We start from the raw sequence: 27,197 nt of genomic DNA on the forward strand, positions 1-27,197 counted from the left end.
GGGGGTTACAGTGAGATTAGTAGGAGAACAGAGACCTGGAGGGGGTTACAGTGAGATTAGTAGGAGAACAGAGACCTGAGGGGGGGTTACGGTGAGATTAGTAGGAGAACAGAGACCTGGAGGGGGGTTACAGTGAGATTAGTAGGAGAACAGAGACCTGGAGGGGGTTACAGTGAGATTAGTAGGAGAACAGAGACCTGGAGGGGGGTTACAGTGAGATTAGTAGGAGAACAGAGACCTGGAGGGGGTTACAGTGAGATTAGTAGGAGAACAGAGACCTGGAGGGGGGGTTACAGTGAGATTAGTAGGAGAACAGAGACCTGGAGGGGGGTTACAGTGAGATTAGTAGGAGAACAGAGACCTGGAGGGGGTTTACAGTGAGATTAGTAGGAGAACAGACCTGGAGGGGGGTTACAGTGAGATTAGTAGGAGAACAGAGACCTGGAGGGGGGTTACAGAGAGATTAGTAGGAGAACAGACCTGGAGGGGGGTTACAGTGAGATTAGTAGGAGAACAGAGACCTGGAGGGGGTTACAGTGAGATTAGTAGGAGAACAGAGACCTGGAGATGGGTTACAGTGAGATTTGTAGGAGAACAGAGACCTGGAGGGGGTTACAGTGAGATTAGTAGGAGAACAGGGACCTGGAGGGGGGTTACAGTGAGATTAGTAGGAGAACAGAGACCTGGAGGGGGTTTACAGTGAGATTAGTAGGAGAACAGACCTGGAGGGGGGTTACAGTGAGATTAGTAGGAGAACAGGGACCTGGAGGGGGGGTTACAGTGAGATTAGTAGGAGAACAGAGACCTGGAGGGGGGTTACAGTGAGATTAGTAGGAGAACAGACCTGGAGGGGGTTACAGTGAGATTAGTAGGAGAACAGAGACCTGGAGGGGGTTACAGTGAGATTAGTAGGAGAACAGACCTGAGGGGGTTACAGTGAGATTAGTAGGAGAACAGAGACCTGGAGGGGGGTTACAGTGAGATTAGTAGGAGAAGAGACCTGGAGGGGGGTTACAGTGAGATTAGTAGGAGAACAGAGACCTGGAGGGGGGGTTACAGTGAGATTAGTAGGAGAACAGACCTGGAGGGGGGTTACAGTGAGATTAGTAGGAGAACAGAGACCTGGAGGGGGTTACAGTGAGATTAGTAGGAGAACAGAGACCTGGAGGGGGTTACAGTGAGATTAGTAGGAGAACAGAGACCTGGAGGGGGGTTACAGTGAGATTAGTAGGAGAACAGACCTGGAGGGGGTTACAGTGAGATTAGTAGGAGAACAGACCTGGAGGGGGGTTACAGTGAGATTAGTAGGAGAACAGAGACCTGGAGGGGGGTTACAGTGAGATTAGTAGGAGAACAGAGATCTGGAGGGGGGTTACAGTGAGATTAGTAGGAGAACAGAGACCTGGAGGGGGGTTACAGTGAGATTAGTAGGAGAACAGAGATCTGGAGGGGGGGTTACAGTGAGATTAGTAGGAGAACAGACCTGGAGGGGTGTTACAGTGAGATTAGTAGGAGAACAGAGATCTGGAGGGGGGTTACAGTGAGATTAGTAGGAGAACAGACCTGGAGGGGTGTTACAGTGAGATTAGTAGGAGAACAGAGATCTGGAGGGGGGTTACAGTGAGATTAGTAGGAGAACAGAGACCTGGAGGGGGGTTACAGTGAGATTAGTAGGAGAACAGAGATCTGGAGGGGGGTTACAGTGAGATTAGTAGGAGAACAGAGACCTGGAGGGGGGTTACAGTGAGATTAGTAGGAGAACAGAGATCTGGAGGGGGGTTACAGTGAGATTAGTAGGAGAACAGACATCTGGAGGGGGGGTTACAGTGAGATTAGTAGGAGAACAGAGACCTGGAGGGGGGTTACAGTGAGATTAGTAGGAGAACAGCTTCTAGTATGGATGAGGTCAAACATATTGCCTTGTGAGTTGGAGGGGATTGTGAAAGGGTGAGGTCAGAAGAGGCAAGGAGGGGAAAGAGAGTTGGAAGGAAATTATTTACAGTCGGTAGCTAGTGGTTCCACAAAGAGAGCGACACACACACACACACACACACACACACACCACACACCACACACACACACACATACACACACACACACACACACACACAGACACATACATATATTTGAAGTTGGAAGTTTACATACACTTATGTTGGAGTCATTTAAACTCGCCTTTCAGCCGCTCCACAAATTTCTTGTTAACAAACTATAGTTTTGGCAAGTCGGTTAGGACATCTACTTTGTGCTTGACACAAGTAATTTTTCCAACAATTGTTTACACACAGATTACTTCACTTATAATAATATTATAATTCACTGTATCACAATTCCACTGGGTCAGAAGTTTACATACACTAAGTTGACTGTGCCTTTAAACAGCTTGGAAAATTCCAGAAAATGATGTCATGGCTTTAGAAGCTTCTGATAGGCTAATTGACATCATTTGATTCGATTGGAGGTGTACCTGTGGATGTATTTCAAGGCCTACCTTCAAACTCAGTGCCTCTTTGCTTGACATCAAGGTGAAAATCAAAAGAAATCAGCCAAGACCTCAGAAAAAAATGGTACACTTCCACAAATCTGGTTCATCCTTGGGAGCAATTTCCAAACGCCTGAAGGTACCACGTTCATCTGTACAAACAATAGTACGTAAGTTTAACCACCATGGGACCAGGCAGCCGTCATACCGCTCAGGATGGAGACGCGTTCTGTCTCCTAGAGATGAACATACTTGTGTGTGAAAAGTGCAAATCAATCCCAGAACAACAGCAAAGGACCTTGTGAAGATGCTGGAGGAAACAGGTACAAAATTATCTAAATCCACAGTAAAACAAGTCCTATATCGACATAACCTGAAAGGCCGCTCAGCAAGGAAGAAGCCACTGCTCCAAAACCGCCATAAAAAAGCCAGACTACTGGTTTGCAACTGCACATGGGGAGAAAGATCGTACTTTTTGGAGAAATGTCCTCTGGTCTGATGAAACAAAAATAGAACTGTTTGGCCATAATAACCATCGTTATGTTTGGAGGAAAAAGGGAGAGGCTTGCAAGCCGAAGAACACCATCCCAAACGTGATGCACGGGGGTGGCGGCATCATGTTGTGGGGGTGCTTTGCTGCAGGAGGAACTGGTGCACTTCACAAAATAGATGGCATCACGAGGTGGGAAAATGATGTGGATGTATTGAAGCAACATCTCAAGACATCAGTCAGGAAGTTAAAGATTTGTCGCAAATGGGTCTTCCAAATGGACAATGACCCCAAGCATACTTCCAAAGTTGTGACAAAATGGCTTAAGGACAACAAAGTCAAGGTATTGGAGTGGCCATCACAAAGCCCTGACCTCAATCCTATAGAAAATGTGTGGGCAGAACTGAAAAAGCGTGTGCGAGCAAGGAGGCCAACAAACCAGACTGAGTTACACCAGCTCTGTCAGGAGGAATCGGCCAAAATTCACCCAACTTATTGTGGGAAGCTTGTGGAAGGCTACACGAAACGTTTGACCCAAGTTAAACAATTTAAAGGCAATGCTACCAAATACTAATTGAGTGTATGTAAACTTCTGACCCACCGGGAATGTGAAGAAAGAAATAAAAGCTGAAATAAATCATTCTCCCTACTATTATTCTGACATTTCACATTCTTAAAATAAAGTGGTGATCCTAACTGACCTAAAACAGGGAATTTTTAACTAGGATTAAATGTCAGGAATTGTGAAAAACTGAGTTTAAAATGTATTTGGCTAAGGTTTATGTAAACTTCAGACTTCAACTGTACACACACACACACACACACACACACACACACACACACACACACACACACACACACACACACACACACACACACACACACACACGGCATGTCTCCCAGCCAGCTCGGAGAGAAAGAAGGCTATCACCGTGGTTAATATCAGAACTAATTGGAGTGCGGGTAGAATCAGAATCCGCCCCGATGCCGCTTGCAGCTCTCCTGGACGACTTGAAACCCCCCCAACAACACAGAGGGACTGCATCCCAAACGGCACCTTATTACCTATGCAGCGCACTACGGGCTCTGTTGGAATAGGGTGCTATTTGGGACGCTGTCAGAGATCTCTCGCTGCCTCAGTGCTGCTGCTGCAAGACTTCCCAGCCACAAAGAGAGAGACATTGTGATCATGTCAAAAGAGCCCTGTCAGATCTGTCTCCACGACCGAGATTTTCGGAGACCGGAGAAAAAGAGGATATAACCTCAAAAGCTCGCTGGTGTTCTCCAGTCTAAATATACTCAGGCTGGCAAGCCTTCATAGAATTATCTCTTACGCTGCCGCTACCTCTACCTCGTCTCTCTCACTGCCTCTACCTCTACCTCGTCTCTCTCACTGCCTCTGCCTCTACCTCTACCTCGTCTCTCTCACTGTCACTGCCTCTACCTCTACCTCGTCTCTCTCACTGTCACTGTCTCTACCTCTACCTCGTCTCTCTCACTGTCACTGTCTCTACCTCTACCTCGTCTCTCTCACTGTCTCTGCCTCTACCTCTACCTCGTCTCTCTCACTGTCTCTGCCTCTACCTCTACCTCGTCTCTCTCACTGCCTCTACCTCTACCTCGTCTCTCTCACTGTCACTGTCTCTACCTCTACCTCGTCTCTCTCACTGTCACTGCCTCTACCTCTACCTCGTCTCTCTCACTGTCTCTGCCTCTACCTCTACCTCGTCTCTCTCACTGCCTCTACCTCTACCTCGTCTCTCTCACTGCCTCTACCTCTACCTCGTCTCTCTCACTGTCACTGTCTCTACCTCTACCTCGTCTCTCTCACTGCCTCTGCCTCTACCTCGTCTCTCTCACTGCCTCTACCTCACCTCGTCTCTCCTGCCCTACCTCTCCTCGTCTCTCTCACTGCCTCTGCCTCTACCTCCGTCTCTCCTCACTGCCTCTTCACCTCTGCCTCTCCCTCCTGCTATCACCTTGCTCTCTCCTGCCTCCCCACCTCGTCTCTCCACTGCCTCTGCCCCCTCGTCTCTCTCACTGCCTCTACCTCTACCTCGTCTCTCTCACTGCCTCTACCTCTACCTCTACCTCGTCTCTCTCACTGTCTCTGCCTCTACCTCGTCTCTCTCACTGTCACTGCCTCTACATCTACCTTGCTTCATCTCTCTCACTGCCTCTACCTCTACCTCGTCTCTCTCACTGCCTCTGCCTCTACCTCGTCTCTGTCACTGCCTCTCCCTCTGCCTCTATCTTGCCTTGTCTCTCTCAATGCCTCTGCCTCTACCTTGCCTTGCCTTGTCTCTCTCACTGCCTCTGCCTCTACCTTACCTTGTCTCTCTCACTGCCTCTACCTCTACCTTACCTTGTCTCTCTCACTGCCTCTACCTGTAGGCTACTGAGTAGAGAGGAATCAGGCTGGGAAGCAAGCTTGGCTCAGAGTGGAGGAAGGAGTGAAGAGGAAGAGGGGGAAGGGGGGGAAGGAGAGAGGGAGGGAGGACACCTGTCTGTGTCTGTCAGGGGGGGGGGCTGAGAGCAGTGTCAGGTTCTCTCCTCCACCCCCACGCACTCCTCTACCTGACACAGTGCCACCAGTTATGTGCCCCACAGCAGTTTAGTCTGTTACAGAGAGAAGAGGAGAGAGAGAGAGAGAGAGGAGAGAGAGAGAGAGAGAGAGAGAGAGAGAGAGAGAGAGAGAGAGAGAGAGAGAGAGAGAGAGAGGAGAGGAGAGGAGAGAGAGAGAGGGAGAGGAGAGAGAAAGAGAGAGAGAGACAGAGAGAGAGAGAGAGAGAGAGAGAGGGAGAGAGAAAGAGAGCAAGAGAGAAAGAGAGAGAGAGAGAGAGAGAGAGAGAGAGAGAGAGAGAGAGAGAGAGAGAGAGAGTAGGAGCGAGTAAGACAGAGACAGAGACAGAGACAGAGACAGAGAGAGAGAGTAGGAGAGAGACAGAGAGACAGACTGTCACATCTTTATCCTGGCCAAAGCAGTAACTGACATGTTCATTTTAAAAGCTAGAAGAGGAACAGGAAGAAGAAGAAGGAAGAGACAGAACCCTAGAAAGGCTCGTTGAAAAACCCTCAACCACGTCGTCACGGTGTTGTGAGTTCACACGCTGTCGCTGACACAATACACGAGGGAGGTGAAATGGTGTTGGGGGACTTGTTTACCTCGTCCTCCCCTGAATGCCCCCCCTCCCCCTCCTGTCAGTGGATAGAGCTGCAGGCTACATGCTGGCTAGCCTCCACAGAAAACAGTAACGATTCTCCCTGGTTCTCCTAAGGCCTACAACACAGGGCACAGAGCAGTCAGCATGATACAGTACGTGCATTATCTGTACTTCAGCTTCTACTGGATTTATTACAAATATAGTCACGTAGTTATATAGTAATGTAGTAACAGAGTCATATAGTAATATAGTAATGTAGTAATATAGCAATATAGTAATACAGTAATGTAGTAATATAGTAATGTAGTAATGTAGTAATATAGTAATGTAGTAATGTATCAATATAGTCATGTAGTAATATAGCAATATAGTAATGTAGTAATGTAGTAATATAGTAATATAGTAATGTAGTAATGTATCAATATAGTCATGTAGTAATATAGCAATATAGTAATATAGTAATGTAGTAATATAGCAATATAGTAATGTAGTAATGTAGTAATATAGTAATGTAGTAATATAGTCGTGTAGTAATGTATCAATATAGTCATGTAGTAATGTAGTAATAGAGTAATATAGTATTGTAGTAATATAGTAATGTAGGAATACAGCAATATATTAATGTAGTTATATAGTAATATAGTAATATAGTATTGTAGTAATATAGTAATATAGTATTGTAGTAATATAGTATTGTAGTAATATAGTAATGTAGGATACAGCAATATATTAATGTAGTTATATAGCAATATAGTAATATAGTATTGTAGTAATATAGTAATGTAGTAATGTAGTAATATAGTAATGTAGTAATGTATCAATATAGGCATGTAGTAATGTAGTAATATAGTAATATAGTATTGTAGTAATATAGTAATGTAGGATACAGCAATATATGAATGTAGTATTGTAGTAATATAGTAATATAGTATTGTAGTAATATATTAATGTAGTAATATAGTAATATAGTATTGTAGTAATATAGTAATGTAGGATACAGCAATATATTAATGTAGTAATATAGTAATATAGTAATATAGTATTGTAGTAATATATTAATGTAGTATTGTAGTAATATAGTAATATAGTATTGTAGTAATATAGTAATGTAGGATACAGCAATATATTCATGTAGTAATGTAGTAATGTAGTAATATAGTAATACACGTTCACACGCGCACACACACACACACACACACACACACACACACACACACACACACACACACACACACACACACACACACACACACACACACACACACACACACACAGCTAGTTCAACAGAAGGCCTGCTCCCTCTCTAGCTCTATCCAGTCACCAGAGATCTCCATAAACCCTACCAGATCCACCTTTATTCCAGAAGTAATCAACCAGTAATCCAGCAGTAATCCAGCAGTAATCCACCAGTAATCCACCAGTAATCCACCTGTAATCCAGCAGTAATCCAGCAGTAATCCATCAGTAATCCACCTGTAATCCACTAGTAATCCAGCAGTAATCCAGCAGTAATCCAGCAGTAATCCAGCAGTAATCCACCTGTAATCCAGCAGTAATCCACCAATAATCCACCAGTAATCCAGCAGTAATCCAGCAGTAATCCAGCAGTAATCCAGCAGTAATCCATCAGTAATCCACCAGTAATCCAGCAGTAATCCATCAGTAATCCAGCAGTAATCCAGCAGTAATCCAGCAGTAATCCACTAGTAATCCACCAGTAATCCAGCAGTAATCCACTAGTAATCCAGCAGAAATCCACCAGTAATCCAGCAGTAATCCACTAGTAATCCAGCAGTAATCCAGCAGTAATCCAGCAGTAATCCAGCAGTAATCCAGCAGTAATCCAGCAGTAATCCACTAGTAATCCACCAGTAATCCAGCAGTAATCCACTAGTAATCCAGCAGAAATCCACCAGTAATCCAGCAGTAATCCACTAGTAATCCAGCAGTAATCCAGCAGTAATCCAGCAGTAATCCAGCAGTAATCCACCAGTAATCCACCAGTAATCCAGCAGTAATCCAGCAGTAATCCAGCAGTAATCCAGCATTAATCCACCAGTAATCCAGCAGTAATCCAGCAGTAATCCAGCAGTAATCCACTAGTAATCCACCAGTAATCCAGCAGTAATCCACTAGTAATCCAGCAGAAATCCACCAGTAATCCAGCAGTAATCCACTAGTAATCCAGCAGTAATCCAGCAGTAATCCAGCAGTAATCCAGCAGTAATCAACCAGTAATCCACCAGTAATCCAGCAGTTATCCAGCAGTAATCCACCTGTAATCCATCAGTAATCCACCTGTAATCCAGCAGTAATCCAGCAGTAATCCAGCAGTAATCCACCAGTAATCCACTAGTAATCCACTAGTAATCCACCAGTAATCCAGCAGTAATCAACCAGTAATCCAGCAGTAATCCAGCAGTAATCCACCTGTAATCCACCAGTAATCCAGCAGTAATCCAGCAGTAATCCAGCAGTAATCCACTAGTAATCCACTAGTAATCCAGCAGTAATCCAGCAGTAATCCACTAGTAATCCAGCAGTAACCCAGCAGTAATCCAGCAGTAATCCAGCAGTAATCCAGCAGTAATCCAGCAGTAATCCATCAGTAATCCAGCAGTAATCCACCAGTAATCCACCAGTAAACCATCACTAATGCACTAGTAATCCATCAGTAATCTCACTGGATTGACCAGCTATATCTCATCTGTCTCACTGGGTTGACCAGCTATATCTCATCTGTCTCACTGGGTTGGCCAGCTATATCTCATCTGTCTCACTGGATTGGCCAGCTATATCTCATCTGTTTGTATTCTACTTTGTTTTCTTGGACTTCCAATACCAAACATGTTTCTCTTGTCCATGTTTCTTCCCAGATATGACTTCATAGAGATTCGAGATGGGAACAGTGAGAACGGAGACCTGTTGGGTAAACACTGCAGTAACATCGCCCCACCAGCCATCATCTCCTCCGGCCCCGTGCTCCACATCAAGTTTGTCTCCGACTACGCTCACCAGGGAGCTGGTTTTTCACTGCGCTACGAGATCTTCAAGACTGGTGAGTCCAATACGAATAAAGATACAACGTTGATACAAACATTTCAAACTACACAAAATACATTGGGACAAATATATTGGGACAAATCAAACCTATTAGAAAGGCATAGTGACAGTCAGTAGACCTATTGGTTATACATACATTTAGGAGCAGTTTCCCGGACACAGATTAAGCCTACTCTTTGACTGAAAAGTGCTTTCAGTGGAGATATTCCGGCAACTAGAGACACACAGTGGCTTGCGAAAGTATTCCCCCCTTCTTGGCATTTTTCCTATTTTGTTGCCTTACAACCTGGAATTAAAATATATTTTTTTTTGGGGGGGGGTTGTATCATTTGATTTATACAACATTCCTACCACTTTGAAGATGCAAAATATTTTTTTATTGTGAAACAAACAAGAAATAAGAAAAAAAAAGAAAACTAGAGCGTACATACCCCCCCCCCAAAAAAAACCCAATACTTTGTAGAGCCACCTTTAACAGCAATTACAGCTGCAAGTCTCTTGGGGTATGTCTCTATTAGCGTGGCACATCTAGCCACTGGGATTTTTGGCCATTCTTCAAGGCAAAACTGCTCCAGCTCCTTCAAGTTGGATGGGTTCCACTGGTGTACAGCAATCTTAAAGTCATTCAACAGATTCTCAATTGGATTGAGGTCTGGGCTTTGACTAGGCCATTCCAAGACATTTAAACGTTTCCCCTTAATCCACTCGAGTGTAGCTTTAGCAGTATGCTTAGGGTTATTGTCCTGCTGGAAGGTGAATCTCCATCCCAGTTTCAAATCTTTGGAAGACCGAAACAAGTTTCCCTCAAGAATTTCCCTGTATTTAGCGCCATCCATCATTCCTTAAATTCTGACCAGTTTCTCAGTCCCTACTGATGAAAAACATCCCCACAGCATGATGCTGCCACCAACCATGCTTCACTGTGGGGATGTTGTTCTCGGGGTGATGAGAGGTGTTGGGTTTGCGCCAGACATAGCGTTTTCCTTGATGGCCAAAAAGCTACATTTTAGTCTCATCTGACCAGTGTACCTTCTTCCATATGTTTGGGGAGTCTCCCACATGCCTTTTGGAGAACACCAAACGTGTTTGCTTATTTTTTTCTTTAAGCAATGGCTTTTTTTCTGGCCACTCTTCTGTAAAGCCCAGCTCTGTGTATGGCTTAAAGTGGTCCTATTGACAGATACTCCAATCTCCGCTGTGGAGCTTTGCAGCTCCTTCAGGGTTATCTTTGGTCTCTTTGTTGCCTCTCTGATTAATGTCCTCCTTGCCTGGTCTGTGAGTGTTGGTGGGCGGCCCTCTCTTGGTAGGTTTGTTGTGGTGTCATATTCTTTCCATTTTTTAATAATGGATTTAATGGTGCTCCATGGGATGTTCAAAGTTTCTGATATTGTTTTATAACCCAACCCTGATCTGTACTTCTCCACAACTTTGTCCCTGATCTGTTTGGAGAGCGCCTTGATCTTCATGGTGCCCCTTGCATGGTGGTGCCCCTTGCTTAGTGGTGCCCCTCGCTTGGTGGTGCCCTTTGCTTAGTGGTGTTGCAGACTCTGGGGCCTTTCAGAAAAGGTGTATATATACTGAAATCATGTGACAGATCATGTGACACTTAGATTGCACACAGGTGGACTTTATTTAATTAATTATGTGACTTCTGAAGGTAATTGGTTGCACCAGATCTTATTTAGGGGCTTCATAGCAAAGGGGTGAATACATATGCACGCACCACTTTCCAGTTTTACATATTTTTAACATTTAAAAAAATATATATAATTTCACTTCACCAATTTGGACTATTTTGTGTATGTCCATTACATGCAATTCAAATAAATATCCATTTAACCTCTCTGGGACCGTTCGGGATGCTAGTGTCCCACCTCGCCAACAGCCAGTGAAATCGCAGGGTGCCAAATTCAAACAACAGAAATCCCATAATTAAAATTCCTCAAACATACAAGTATTATACACCATTTTAAAGATAATCTTCTTGTTAATCCAACCAAAGTGTCCGATTTCAAAAAGGCTTTACGGCGAAAGCACACCATGCGATTATGTTAGGACAGCGCTTAGCCACAGAAAACCATACAGCCATTTTCCAGCCAAGGAGAGGTGACACAAAAGTCAGAAATAGCGTTAAAATGAATCACTTACCTTTGATGATCTTCATCTGGTGCCACTCCCAGGACTCCATGTTAGACAATAAATGTTTGTTTTGTTCGATAAAGTTCATCTTTATGTCCAAATACCTCCTTTTTGTTCGCGCGTTTAGTCCAGTAATCCAAATGTACAAAGCGCAGGCACAAAGTCCAGACGAAAAGTCAAAAAAGTATCATTAAAGTTTGTAGAAACATGTCAAACGATGTATATAATCAATCTTTAGGATGTTTTTATCATAAATCTTCAATAATATTCCAACCAGACAATTCTGTTGTCATTAGAAAGGAAAGAGAATGAGCGTCGCGTTCACGGCCACACGCGAGACTAAACTAAAGGCTTTCAGCCTGGTCACTTGTTGAAACAGCTCTTATTCTCTCCCCTTTCACAATACAAGCCTGAAACAACTTCTAAAGACTGTTGACATCTACTGGAAGCCTTAGGAAGTGCAATCTGACCCCATAGACACAAGATATTGGATAGGCAATCACTTAAAAAAACTACAAACCTCAGATTTCCCACTTCCTGGTTGGATTTTTCTCAGGTTTGTGCTTGCCATATGAGTTCTGTTTTTCTCACAGACATTATGTTAACAGTTTTGGAAAAGTGTTTTCTATCCAAATCTACTAATTATATGCATATCCTAGCTTCTGGGTCTGAGTAACAGGCAATTTACTCTGGACACGCTTTTCATCCAAACTTCCCAATGCTGCCCCCTATCACTATGAAGTTGTAAATTACAGGTTGTAATGTAACAAAATAGAAAAACATCAAGGGGGATGAATACTTTTGCAAGGCACTGTAGCTAGCTAGACAAATACTGTAAATTGGGACATATCACATTTAAGATGTATTTTTTTGTTGACAGTCTCTAAGAAATAGTCTACTTATTACATCCTCACTGCTTGTTTTCAGCTGTTGTGGTGAAGGTTTTTTACTAAACTTTCTGTCATTAAGTAGGATTTACAATGGTATCTTTGAAGGACAGGTTAAATGGTAGATTTGTAGGACAGGTTAAATGGTATATATGTGGGACAGGTTACATGGTAGATTTGTAGGACAGGTTACATGGTATATATGTGGGACAGGTTACATGGTAGATTTGTAGGACAGGTTACATGGTATATATGTGGGACAGGTTACATGGTAGATTTGTAGGACAGGTTACATGGTATATATGTGGGACAGGTTAAATGGTAGATTTGTAGGACAGGTTACATGGTATATATGTGGGACAGGTTACATGGTATATATGTGGGACAGGTTAGAGGTAGATTTGTAGGACAGGTTACATGGTAGATTTGTGGGACAGGTTAAATGGTAGCTATGAAGGACAGGTTTATCTTAAAATATTTTGTTTTACAGAATATCAGCAAAGACACACAATAAAGAAGGAAAACAAAAAAAAATAAACATAAAAAAATGTTATCCTGGCATAGTTTTGCAAAAAGGTACAATTTCACAGTAGGTGACGTTTATCTCAGTACATTCAGTCAATTGAATTCATTTCAATACAGGGTTGATGCCTACTTGAACAGATTGCTTTCAATGGACGCGTAGAGAAAGGCATCACGGACATGACACCTTCCACTCTCCCTCCCTCCCTCCCTCCCTCCCTCCCTCCCTCCCTCCCTCCCTCCCTCCCTCTCTGACTATCTCACCCCCACACTCTCTCTCTCTCTCTCTCTCTCTCTCTCTCTCTCTCTCTCTGTCCCACCTCCCTCTCTCTCTCTCTCGCTCTTTCTTATTATCTCTCTCTCCCACCTCCACCTCCAACCCTCTCTCTCTCTCTCTCTCTCATTATCTCTCTCTCCTACCTCCACCTCTCTCTCTCTCCCACCTCCAACTCTCTCTCTCTCTCTCTCTCCACTTTCCCAACTCCACAGACAAGATTTTAACTCATATATATGCATCAAGGGTTTTGGGCACGTAAGTCAATTCATAGCATTCCAGCTAAAATAATTGGCGATAGAGCTTCAGTGGGTAAATTGGTGAAAGACTCAGACAGACAGACAGACAGGCATGCAGACAGACATATCCACTTACAGATAGACAGACAGGTAGGCAGACATATCCACTCACAGAGAGACAGGCAGACAGACAGACAGGCATGCAGACAGACATATCCACTCACAGATAGACAGACAGGCAGACAGACATATCCACTCACAGAGAGACAGGCAGACAGACAGACAGGCAGGCAGGCAGACAGACATATCCACTCACAGAGCAGACAGACAGACAGGCAGACAGACAGTATCAATTCACAGATAGACCGGCAGGCAAACAGACAAATCAACTCACAGATAGACCGGCAGGCAGACAGACAGGCAGACAGACATATCAACTCACAGATAGACCGGCAGGCAGACAGACAGTATCAACTCACAGATAGACAGAGAGACAGACAGGCAGGTAGGCAGACAGACAGTATAAACTCATGGTGCTGCCTGTCCGACACACACACATTTGCACACACACACACCTCTCTCCTTCACAGGGCCTGTCGGATACACACCTCTCTCCTTCACAGGGCCTGCCGGACACACACCTCTCTCCTTCACAGGGCCTGCCGGACACACACCTCTCTCCTTCACAGGGCCTGCCGGACACACACCTCTCTCCTTCACAGTGCCTGTCGGATACACACCTCTCTCCTTCACAGGGCCTGTCGGATACACATCTCTCTCCTTCACAGGGCCTGTCGGATACACACCTCTCTCCTTCACAGGGCCTGCCGGACACACACCTCTCTCCTTCACAGGGCCTGTCGGATACACACCTCTCTCCTTCACAGGGCCTGTCGGACACACACCCTGACTAATTCAGATCAAAAGGGTGAAGAAAGTAAATGGTCGTCGGTCGTCTTCTGTTCCTCCTGAAAGCATTCCAGGAACGCCTGCTAGTCCTGCTTAATGGAGACCTGATTTCTTGTCCCTGGAGAGAAGGGAAGGGGGGGGGGGGTTACTAACACAACACATGTGGTGGGCTGGTGTAGTTTAGTCTGCTGTGGTCAGGGTTGGCTGTTAGCTGTTCACTGGCAAATGCTTTCTGGCACTACTGGGACTTGGGAAAGTGTGTGTGCGTGCGTGCGTGCGTGCGTGCGTGTGTGTGTGTGTGTGGTTAGACAGAACCCACCCGGGGGACTCTAACACAACAGAGCTGTTAGTGTTAACACCCAAGCACTCAGACCCTTAGAGAGAGAGAGAGGGGAGAGGAGGGGGGAGAGAGAGGGGAGAGGAGGGGGGGAGAGAGAGGGGAGAGGAGGGGGAGAGAGAGGGGAGGAGGGGGAGAGAGAAAGGAGAGGAGGGGGAGAGAGAAAGGGGAGAGGAGGGGGAGAGAGAGAGGAGAGGAGGGGGAGAGAGAGGAGAGGAGGGGGAGACAGAAAGGAGAGGAGGGGGAGAGAGAGAGGAGGCGGGGAGAGAGAGGAGAGGAGGGGAGGGGGAGAGAGAGGGAAGGAGGGGGAGAGAGAGAGGAGAGGAGGTGGAGAGAGAGAGGAGAGGTGGAGAGAGAGAGGAGAGGAGGGGAGTGGAGGGGGAGAGAGAGAGGAGAGGAGGGGGAGAGAGAGAGGAGAGGAGGTGGAGAGAGAGAGGAGAGGAGGGGGAGAGAGAGGAGGGGGAGAGAGAGAGGAGGTGGAGAGAGAGAGGAGAGGAGGTGGAGAGAGAGAGAGGAGAGGGGAGGAGAGGAGGGGGAGAGAGAGAGGAGAGGAGGGGGAGAGAGAGAGGAGAGGAGGGGGGAGAGAGAGGAGAGGAGGTGGAGAGAGAGAGGAGAGGAGGTGGAGAGAGAGAGGAGAGGAGGGGGGAGAGAGAGGAGAGGAGGTGGAGAGAGAGAGGAGAGGAGGTGGAGAGAGAGAGGAGAGGAGGTGGAGAGAGAAAGGAGAGGAGGTGGAGAGAGACAGAGGAACAGAGTGGATTTCCCTTGGGAGGAAGTGATGTCATGGTATCCCACGTCCCCTAAGCTGAGGACTGGCAGCTGCTGTGAAGGATGGTCAACACACACACACACACACACACACACACACACACACACACACAGACACACACACACACACACACACACACACACACAATGATGAAACCTGGAACGGTTGGAATGTAAATGCGGTTGCCATGGTATTAACAAGATCTCGTTATGCCGGAAGGTACGACTAAGTATGTGTGTGTGTGTGTGTGTGTGTGTGTGTGTGTGTGTGTGTGTGTGTGTGTGTGTGTGTGTGTGTGTGTGTGTGTGTGTGTGTGTGTGTGTGTGTGTGTGTGTGTGTGTGTGTGTGGAACATAGTGAATAGTATATATATATGCCAGTCCAGTTTAACAGTGTGTGAAGGATAGGCAGGGATTCTCTGCCAGTCTTTCTACTCCCAACAGCCACTACTGTTTATTTCCACTGGTCAACTGGTGCCAAACATTCCTGAAAAACACTGTTTACCACTTCAAGAGAAGAGCCAGGAGCAAGAGAGTGATAGATAGACAGACAGACAGACAGATGCTGTAGAATAGATAGATGATGATAGATAGATAGATAGATAGATAGATAGATAGATAGATAGATAGATAGATAGATAGATAGATAGATAGATAGATAGATAGATAGATAGATAGATAGATAGATAGATAGATAGATAGATAGATAGATTTAGATATAGATAGATAGATAGATAGATAGATAGATAGATAGATAGATAGATAGATAGATAGATAGATAGATAGATAGATAGATAGATAGATAGATAGATAGATAGATAGATAGATAGATACAGACAGACAAAAGAGAAAATAGATTTTAATGAGCCATCCTCACTACACTTAAACCGCCACAACCCCCCCCCCCATAATAATGTGTTGTCTGGCACCAACCTCCACACAATAACATCACAATTCAAACCCTCCTCTCCAGCTGTACAGACAGCCCCCCTGATCCCCTATACCTCCTGTAACATCTCCACAATTTGAATCATTTTATAAAACTCATTTTCTACCCTAAGGCGCGTAGAGACCATCCCTTTTAGAAGGAGAGAGAGATCTATAGAGAGAGAAGGACAGAGAGAGCGAGAGAGAACAAGAGTGAGAGAACAATAGAGAGAGAACAAGAGAGAACAAGAGAGAGAGAGAGAGAGAGAACAAGAGAGAGAGAGAACGAGAGAGAGAGAGACAGTGAGAGAGATAGAGAGAGAACAAGAGAGAACGAGAGAGAGAGAGAGAGAGAGAGAGAGAGAGAGATTAAAGCGAGCGGACTAGAACAGTCTGCAGCACCCGGCCTCACCCTACTAGAATCTGAAGTCAAATGTCTACTGTTTGCTGATGATCTGGTGCTTCTGTCCCCAACCAAGGAGGGCCTACAGCAGCACCTAGATCTTCTGCACAGATTCTGTCTGACCTGGGCCCTGACAAACCTGGGCCCTGACAGTAAATCTCAGTAAGACAAAAATAATGGTGTTCCAAAAAAGGTCCAGTCGCCAGAACCACAAATACAAATTCAATCTAGACACTGTTGCCCATTTTGTGAATTCTTGGTTGGTGAGCGGACCCCAGACCTCACAACCATAAAGGGTTCTATAACTGATTCAAGTATTTTTAGCCAGATCCTAATTGGGATGTTGAGTTTTATGTTCCTTTTGATGGCATAGAAGGCCCTTCTTGCCTTGTCTCTCAGCTCGTTCACAGCTTTGTGGAAGTTACCTGTGGTGCTAATGTTTAGGCCGTAGGCAGACCTGGGTCTCAAGAGAAGACAGGCTATGTGCACACTGCCCACAAAATGAGGTGGAAACTGAGCTGCACTTCCTAACCTCCTGCCAAATGTATGACCATATTAGAGACACATATTTCCCTCAGATTACACTGATCCACAAAGATTTTGAAAACAAACCTGATTTTGATCAACTCCCATATCTACTGGGTGAAATACCACAGTGTTTCATCACAGCAGCAACATTTGTGACCTGTTGCCACAAGAAAAGGTCAACCAGTGAAGAACAAACACCATTGTAAATACAACCCATATTTATGTTTATTTATTTTCCCTTTTGTACTTTAACCATTTGCACATTGTTACAACACTGTATATATCCATAACATGACATTTGAAATGTCTCTATTCTTTTGGAACTTTTGTGAGTTTAATGTTTACTGTCACTTTTTATAGTTTATTTCACTTGTATTTATTATCTATTTCACTTGCTTTGGCAATATAAACATATGTTTCACATGCCAGTAAAGCCCTTAAATTGGATTGAATGAAATTGAGAGACAGACAGAGAGAGAGAGAGAGAGAGACAGAGAGAGAGAGAGAGAGAGAGAGACAGAGAGAGACAGAGAGACAGAGAGAGAGAAAGGTAGATCACATCCAGTGTGAGGATTGTTTATTTATAATGGTGTGTGGGGCTCTAGTGGGAGGGAGGGAGGGAGGGAGGGAGGGAGGGAGGGAGGGAGGGAGGGACTTGGAGGAAGAGGCCGAGACAGCGCCACTCACTTTCACGGAACAGAGAGAATCTTAGGTAATACCAGTGGCGACTTTAGCAAAAAACAAAACCATTTGGGATTCATGCCAGCAAAGACACTACACAACACAACACTAAACAATACATTAATTTCACTATAACGGTGACAAACTGACAGTCCCAACACCTTACCACTGCTACACCTATCAGCTATCAGAGGAGCCTTGTCTGGCAGCGAAACAATTCATTCAGCCTCATTAACTGCCTTTAAAAAAAACATAGCTGATATGGCTGACTTGCTTAAATAAATGTGGTTTCTATTTACAATTGAGATGTACAAACTATGGCAGAAGGGGACGACGGAGCGGATAAGAGGCAATGCGTAAATTAGATTAAGACATTAATGAGCGAGCGAGGACGGACGTAGTCAATATAACTATCTGTTCAGCACTTTTGAAACGTACAGCGACAGAATTCAGAACATGAGCCGTTCTTACAGTGTTCTCCCTGTACACCAAGTCTGAACCTGTAGGATAAATAAAGGGGGCATATAAGCAGACAATGAAAACTCTTACAATATTCAATGATTACATTTCTCTAAAACAGGTTATAGGCTACATGTGCACCACCAAGTCAGAACAGTAGGTGAAATTAAGAGTGGTAAATAGACCAAATTATTAGGGTGAGGCACATGGGCTACTAACATCTTACTACACAACATACACTTACTATTACTTTCTTAGCTGCAGTATACATATCTCCCTGGAATATTACATCATTTATGCAGCAGCGTACAATACACACATGAACAGGAAGGTGGCGCTGTGGTCCTTCGTGGGCAAACTTTGTCATCAAAGTCTGGCATTCTCTGGATTTATGGTGCTTTCTGGGAACTCGAAGAAAAAACAAGGTTGAATCATGATGACGTCAGTGATCTTCAGGTCGTAGTTCTAGAAAGAGGCCCGAGTTTTTTTTCCCCCCAGTCGTAGCTCGTTTATCCCAGAGATCTCAAGTTGTCTTGAACTTTTCCACGTTAACAGTTGTTTTGAGCATGGCACAAATCACGCTTCATTGACAGCATGGCCAATGTTGAATGTTTATTATTTTAAACTTGGAAAAGGGACCCTTATTAATAATCTTAGACTTGGGTCAACACAGCCACACCACTGAATAGCAGGATAATTATTGCTTTTCAATGCTTGCAGTTAGCCACTGACTCCTTCCAAACCACTCATTGTTGAATTAGCGATTTCTAACTTGTTGTGTTTATGTCTAATGAACACTGACACGTTTTATACATAATTTCTCTTCATTATTTCTCTTCATATGACAAGAATTAAAAAAGATTTGCCAGTAGATTGTTGACTTGATTCATGATGATGACGGCTAGCTAAGATTTTGAAAGTATGATGTTGACATGATCCGTCCAATCAAAGCTACGGTAGATATAATGTGATTTGACGTCATTTTATCTGTTGCCAATGACCTTGAGCCTTCTTTGGATGGGCACTTCTAATGTTATCTCTATGGCAGCACCCAAGGGGGCTTGAATTTTCTAGCTCTACCATTAAATTTGGCGGTGACGTACTGTCCCAATGAGTGACAGAACACTGAGCCAATCACGGCACAACGCTCCGGATTTTCTGCTGGCTCGCCCCACCACCACAGAAAGCACTGAGCTAGGTTGAAACACCTGCATTTTGGAGCTGCTTTACTCAAGAAAACAAACAGAGACCGGGCTTTATTAACCCAATGATATATATATATATATATATATATATATATATATATGTTTTTTACATTGTTTGCAAACTGATATGTGACATGTATTAATGTCAAAATAACATGCAAAAATGTGGGGCCCCACTTGCCCTGAATAACGGCTCGACACTGTCTGCCCGGAAACATCAACAGACAGCTGCATCAAATCTCTCCTCTCTGACAGGAAATCACCATCCTCCCACTCTGTTACATTTAGTTCCACCACAGGATCTCTCTCTCTCTCTCTGTCTCTCTCTCTCTCTCTCTCTCTCTCTCTCTCTCTCTCTCTCTCTCTCTCTCTCTCTCTCTCTCTCTCTGTCTCTCTCTCTCTCTCTCTCTCTCCCTCTCTGTCTCTCTCTCTCTCTCTCTCTCTCTCTCTCTCTCTCTCTCTCTCTCTCTCTCTCTCTCTCTCTCTCTCTGTCTCTCTCTCTCTCTCTCTCTCTCTCTCTCTCTCTCTCTCGCTCTCAATTCAATTTGCTTTATTGGCATGACGTAACAATGTACATATTGCCAAAGCTTACTTTGGATATTTACAATATGAAAATAATGAGAACAAAATTGTCAGCTGGGCAACAGTTACAACAATAACCAAGGGTCGAATTAACCATACATTGAACAATAACAATAAGCATTCAGTAGAGGACATGTGCAGGTTTATTGGTCTGTCAGACACTGTCCCTCATCTTATGTCAGGCAGCAATGTAGTGCGCTGCCAACCCACAGCTCTCTGCGTCCTCCCGCAACAGGACGGGTAGCCTATCCTCATCAGAGAGGTCTTTGAAACCTTGAATAAGGGTTTCAAATTTGGGGAAATGACGCTCTCTAATTGTTTTATATTTTTGACATTTTGTCAGGAAATGCAGCTCTGTCTCAGGTTCTGCTGTTGTGCAGTGGCTGCACAGCCTTTCCTCTACAGGGAGCCAGGTGTTCCTGTGTCTACCCTTCTCAATGGCAAGGCTGTGCTCACTGAGCCTGTACTTTGTCAAGGTTTTTCTAAGGTTTTGATCAGTAACCATGGTCAAATAGTTTGCCACGGTGTACTGTCGATCGATTTAGGGACAGATAGCACTGCATTTTGCTTTGTGCTTGTGCTTGTGTTTCCCAATAAGCAATGTAGTTTTGTTTTGACTGTGTTGTAATTTGGTTTATTCTGATTGATTGGATGTTCTGGTCCTGAGGCTTCAGTGTGTTAGTAGAACAGGTTTGTGAACTCAGCCCCAGGACCAGCTGGATGAGGGGACTCTTTTCTTTGCTCAGCTCTTGGTATTGCAGGGCTTGGTAATGATATGAGAGGGGGTCACTGTATTTTAGATGTTTCCAAAACTTAATTGCTCTTTTTTGAGTTTGTATTATTAGTGGATATTGGCCTAATTCTGCCCTGCATGCATTGTTTGTAGTTTTCCTCTGGACATGTAGGAGAATCTTACAGAACTCTGCATGTAGGGTTTCAATGGGGTGTTTGTCCCATTTGGTGAAATCTTGTTTTGCAAGTGGACCCCACACCTCGCTGCCATAAAGTGCAATTGGTTCAATGACACATTCAATTAGTTTTAGCCACATTTTAGTAGGTATTTCAATTTGAATTTGTTTTTTAATGGCTTAGAATGCCCTGTGTGCTTTCTCACTCAGTTCATTCACTGCATCATTAAGGTGTCCAGTTGAGTTTATGTTTAAACCGAAGTAATTGTAGTGTGTACACTACTCTATATATTTAAACCTCAGTAATTGTAGTGTGTGCACTACTATATATATTTAAACCTCAGTAATTGAAGTGTGTGCAGTACTCTATATATTTTGTACCAATTGAGGACTTTGGTCTAATTCCCCGATATCTGGATCTTCTCTGGAAAAATCACTATTTTAGTCTTTTTGAGGTTTACTGCCGGGGCCCAGGTCTGGCAGTACTGCTCTAGCAGGTCCAGGCTCTGCTGTAGGCCATGTGCTGTGGGTGACAGCAGGCATAGGTCATCTGCGAAGAGTAGCCATTTAACTTCTGAATTGTGGAGACTAACACCAGGGGCTGTAGATTTTTCTAGAATAGTAGCCAATTCGTTAATGTAAATATTGAAGAGTGCAGGGCTCAGATTGCAACCCTGACGAAGGCCCCGCCCCTGGTTAAAGAATTCTGTTCTTTTCTTGCCAATTTTAATGCTGCACGTATTGCCAGTATACATTGATTTAATTATGTCATGTTTGACCCCCTACACCACTTTCAATAACTTTGTAGAACAGTCCTGTATGCCAAATAGAATCAAATGCTTTTTGGAAGTTGATAAAGCAAGCACATATTTTGGTTTTATTTTGTAGGGTGTGTAGGGTGTGTAGGGTGGTAGGGTGTGTAGGGTGTGTAGGGTGTGAATATGATCAGTCATGTGCGATGTTTTGGTTTTGGTTTGGTATAAATCCAATTTGGCTTTTACTCAAGACACTGTGCTTATTAAGGAAGTTTAGAACTCTTACATTGATAATACTACAGAAAACCTTCCCCGGGTTACTGTTCACACGAATGCCTCTGTAATTGTTAGGGTCAAATTTGTCTCCGTAGGCTGGGTTTCTGTACAGCACTTTGAGATATCAGCTGATGTAAGAAGTGCTTTATAAATAAATCTGATTTAATGTGATTTAATTGTTAGGGTCAAATTTGTCTCCGTTCTTAAAGATTGTGGTTATGAAACCTTGATTCCAGATGTCAGGGAAATAACCTACACTCAGGATCAAATTAAACAGTTTTAATATAGCCAATTGAAATTTTGCACTAGTGAGTTTGAGCATCTCATTTAGGATGCCATCAGGTCCGCATGCTTTATTAAATTTGAGGGTCTGAAGTTTCTTATAGAGCTCCTGGTCAGTAATTGGGGAGTCCAACGGATTTTGATTGTCCTTTATAGCTTTTTCTAATCCGTTCAACTTCTCATGAATTTGCCGTTGTTCTGCGTTTGTGTCAATTTGAACGGTGTTGTAGAGTGTTTTAAAATGGGTCGTCCATACGTCACCATTTTGTATCGCTAATTCCTCTTGTTTCGATTTTTTTAGTTTTTTTCCAATTTTGCCAAAAGTTGTTTGTGTTTATGGACTCCTCAATTAGTGTCAGCTGCTTGCTGTTGTACTGTGCTTTTTTGGTTCTGAGTGTACGTTTATAGAGTTTTAAAGTCTCACAGTAATGAAGGCGTAATTCACCATTATTAGGGTCTCTGTGCTTTTGGTTGGATATTGTTCTAAGTTTTTCACCTTACAATTTTACAATCTGCATCAAACCAGTTTTCATCTGCGATCTTTTTTGTTTTGTTTTTTTAAATCAATTTCAATTGTGCTTCTTTTGCCGTTTGCCTGAATATATAGTTGCTGTTTCGTACTGCTAGATTGATGCCTTCTTTATTGTGAGTCAATGTGGCATCCAGAAAGTTATCTAAGAGTGTTTGGATATTTTGGTTCTAGGTTGCTTTCTGGTATTCTTCTGTGCTGTTTTGGGCCCATCTGTATGAATTTCTGATGTCGTACAGCTTACTGGGCTGTGAATGTGTGGTTGTTTCCATGTCTGTTCTTTTGAGGAACAACGTAATTTGGCTGTGATCAGACAGAGGTGTTAGTGGCTTGACGGTGAATGAGCTGAGAGAGAAAGGGGTCAATGTCTGTGATCATATAGTCTACTGTACTGTGGCCAAGAGGTGAGCAGTAGGTGAATCTGCCCGAAGAGACTTGGTGCATCGGTATCACTTGACGTGCGGTAGCAGAGAGAACAGACCCGTCGATGTGTATGGTTGAAACGGCTGCGTATCAAATGACACCTCTTTGATATTCTACAGAATACAAACCATTCCCAGTACATATTTATATTATATTATATTATTTATATATTTATATATTTAGAGATTTGTGAATATGCACCATTTCCAATTATTAGTTTGAGCAAAAAAGAGAGTCCAGGACTGGAACGTCTAAAATAGATAGAGAGTAGGGAGAAATTAGATTAGACCATTATATTTATATAAATTAGAGTGGACCAATGTATTTATATAAATTAGTGTGGGCCAATACATTTTCTGATAATTGCTGTTTTTTCTGGCCCGCAAATTGATTTTCACAAATAAACTGGTCCAACAAAAATATGGTTGCCCTGACAGGAGGTTTGCAGGGTGAGACACTGATAGGAGGTCTATATGTAATATAGACCTCCTGTCTATATAGGTCTATATGTAATATTGTCTCTATAGGGTGAGACACTGATAGGAGGTCTATATGTAATATTGTCTCTATAGGGTGAGACACCCTGATAGGAGGTCCATGTAATATTGTCTCTATAGGGTGAGACACCCTGATAGGAGGTCCATGTAATATTGTCTCTATAGGGTGAGACACTGATAGGAGGTCCATGTAGTATTGTCTCTCAGCACAGCTCAGTGCACATGCTCTTGACTGAGGTCCAATATCAGGATCTAGACATGCTTGTTGATATGTGAAATAAGGACAATTTCTGATGATTATTTGAGTTTTGAGGGGGGGGGGGGGACATAGAGAGACAGATGGGGGTGGGGGGCTGTTGTTGACAGGCTGAAGGGAAGGTGGTCAGGGGGGGGGAGGAGAGGGAGGAAGGCCAGAAATATCAGTGGATCAAAGAACAAACAGAGAGTAATCTTTCGCTCTTAACTCTATTTATATACTACCTCACCAGCTGTGACCCTGCAGGGTTCACACACACACACACACACACACACACACACACACACACACACAACACACACAAACACACACCACGGTTGGTACTAGCTACACTCTCTCAGAACCGAACGAGGAGGACGAAGTTGGAGCTGTGACATTATATTACCCTCTCCTCTCGCACCGACTCATAAGGCACAGATACACCCCCCCCCTTTCCCCCCCACCCCCCTTTCCCCCCACCCCCTTTCCCCCCATTTCCCACACCCCCTTTCCCCCTTCCCCCTTTCCCCCTTTCCCCCCCTTCCCCCCCCACCCCCTTCCCACCCCCTTCCCCCCCACCCCCTTCCCCCTTCCCCCCCACCCCTTCCCCCCCCTTTCCCCCCACCCCCTTTCCCCCCACACACAAACATTTATGAGCAGATCTTGTAAGGTGTTTTGTTCCTCATTCCTTAGCAGCGGTCTGAAAACAAGAACCCCCTGCAAACATGGAGGGTTGTTTCTATAAGAGGCTTAGTGTTGGTGGGCAGGGATGGTGATACAGAACTGACCCCACCAAGACAAGCCCAGACCTGCCTGTCTAACCCAGAGGTCTCACTCACAGAGCTGAGAGGCATGGGCCACTCCCCGGAGCCCACCACACATGCGTGCCTGGGTGAGCGCACTGGGCCTTCCAGTGATATATTGCCTGTCAGTAAGGGGTTATACCCACTGTTATTGTATTCCTCTTTACCGGCTGCAGCAATTGATCCGGGGGGGGTCTTGTCAGTGTGTCTCACCATATAGAGACAATACTACATAGACCTACATTTACAGTAGTTCCGCCATGGGATATCTCTCTCTCTCTCTCTCTCTCTCTCTCTCTCTCTCTCTCTCTCTCTCTCTCTCTCTCTCTCTCTCAGTTCAGTCCAGTTCAGAGTCCAAAAGGTACCGAAGGGCAGTAAGAATCAAGGTCAGTGCAGGCAGGAAAAGAGGTCCAGAGTCAGGCAGGGGTCAAAACCGGGAGGACTATCAAAAAGAGAATAGCAAAAGGAGTACAGGGAAAAACACGCTGGTTGACTTGACTGATATACAAGACGAACTGGCACAGAAAGACAGGAAACACAGGGATAAATACACTGGTACAGAGAGACAGGAAACACAGGAAACACAGGGATAAATACACTGGCACAGAGAGACAGGAAACACAGGGATAAATACACTGGCACAGAGAGACATGAAACACAGGGATAAATACACTGGCACAGAGAGACAGGAAACACAGGGATAAATACACTGGCACAGAGAGACAGGAAACACAGGGATAAATACACTGGCACAGAGAGACAGGAAACACAGGGATAAATACACTGGCACAGAGAGACATGAAACACAGGGATAAATACACTGGCCCAGAGAGACAGGAAACACAGGGATAAATACACTGGCACAGAGAGACAGGAAACACAGGGATAAATACACTGGCACAGAGAGACAGGAATCACAGGGATAAATACACTGGCACAGAGAGACAGGAAACACAGGGATAAATACACTGGCACAGAGAGACATGAAACACAGGGATAAATACACTGGGGCAGAGAGACAGGAAACACAGGGATAAATACACTGGTATAGAGAGACAGGAAACACAGGGATAAATACACTGGCAGAGAGAGACAGGAAACACAGGGATAAATACACTGGCACAGAGAGACAGGAAACACAGGGATAAATACACTGGCACAGAGAGACAGGAAACACAGGGATACATACACTGGCCCAGAGAGACAGGAAACACAGGGATACATACACTGGCCCAGAGAGACAGGAAACACAGGGATAAATACACTGGCACAGAGAGACAGGAAACAGGGATAAATACACTGGTACAGAGAGACAGGAAACACAGGGATAAATACACTGGCACAGAGAGACAGGAAACAGGGATAAATACACTGGCACAGAGAGACAGGAAACACAGGGATAAATACACTGGGGAAAATAAGCCACACCTTGAGGGGGTGGAGACTATCACAGGAACAGGTGAAACAGATCAGGGTGTGACTCTCTCTCTCTCTCTCTCTCTCTCTTTCTCTCAAATTCAAATTCAAAGCTGCTTTATTGGCATGAAAAACATTGTGTCAATATTGCCAAAGCAACAATGTACACAATAAAATTATAAACAATAACAAATAATAATATAAAATGGTAGTAAACAATAATACAAAATTAAATACAAAAATAATAACAATAAAATGGTAACAGTCAATAGTAGAATGTAATGTAATAAATATAAAAATATAAATATGGAAAATTAAATTATAACTAACTTATAACTAAATAACGGTCATCTTCACCATTACATCAGTACTACAACCACCATCATCATTACTACTACTACTACCACAACCATCACTAATCTGCTATCATTACCATTACTACCCATACCACTACTATTTGGAATGATAAACAACAATAATAATAGTAATAACAATAATAGTAATAATAAGTAAGTTACTGCTTACTATGCAGATGTTATTATTCAGTGTCCCTCAGGCTATGGCAGGAAAATACATATTTGGCTGCAAGAGGAGCCATTGCTCCTTCGTCCATGAGTATTTTTAGTTTTTCCTCTGGGTTTAATAAGTTCAAATTTGGAATAAATGTAGTCATTTCTGTGAATAAGGAATCTCTTTGTGAGGAATATTTATCACAGTAAAGGAGAAAGTACATCTCTGTCTCTACCTCCCCTGTCGTGCAGTGACCACATACACGCTCCTCTTTGGGTAGCCATGTCTTTTTATGTCTGCCGGTTTCTACTGCCAATCGGTGGTCACTCAGCCTGTACTTGGTAAGGATCTGTCTCTGCTTCGTATCTCTGACAGAGTAGAGATAATCAGCCAATTCATATTCTCTGTTTAGGGTCAGATAGCAATTTAGCCGGCTTTGGGATTTTGTTTCGTTTTTCCAATGTTGTAAATATGAGTCCTTTGATTGGTTCATGATTTTGTTTATTTG

At 43.9% G+C, this 27,197-nt stretch overlaps 1 protein-coding gene across 2 annotated transcripts in view; it reads left to right on the forward strand.

The window, feature by feature from the left end:
• LOC106582529 (neuropilin-2) overlaps nt 1-27,197 on the forward strand; it is a 244,879-nt gene that overhangs the window by 74,264 nt on the left and 143,418 nt on the right. For both annotated transcript variants that reach the window (XM_045704914.1, XM_045704915.1), the window contains exon 3: nt 9,013-9,194. In XM_045704914.1, coding sequence (XP_045560870.1) covers nt 9,013-9,194 — 182 coding nt within the window. The remainder of the gene's footprint in view (nt 1-9,012; nt 9,195-27,197) is intronic.

This window comes from Salmo salar, chromosome ssa21 (assembly GCF_905237065.1).
Source record: "Salmo salar chromosome ssa21, Ssal_v3.1, whole genome shotgun sequence".
Classification (NCBI taxonomy): domain Eukaryota; kingdom Metazoa; phylum Chordata; class Actinopteri; order Salmoniformes; family Salmonidae; genus Salmo; species Salmo salar.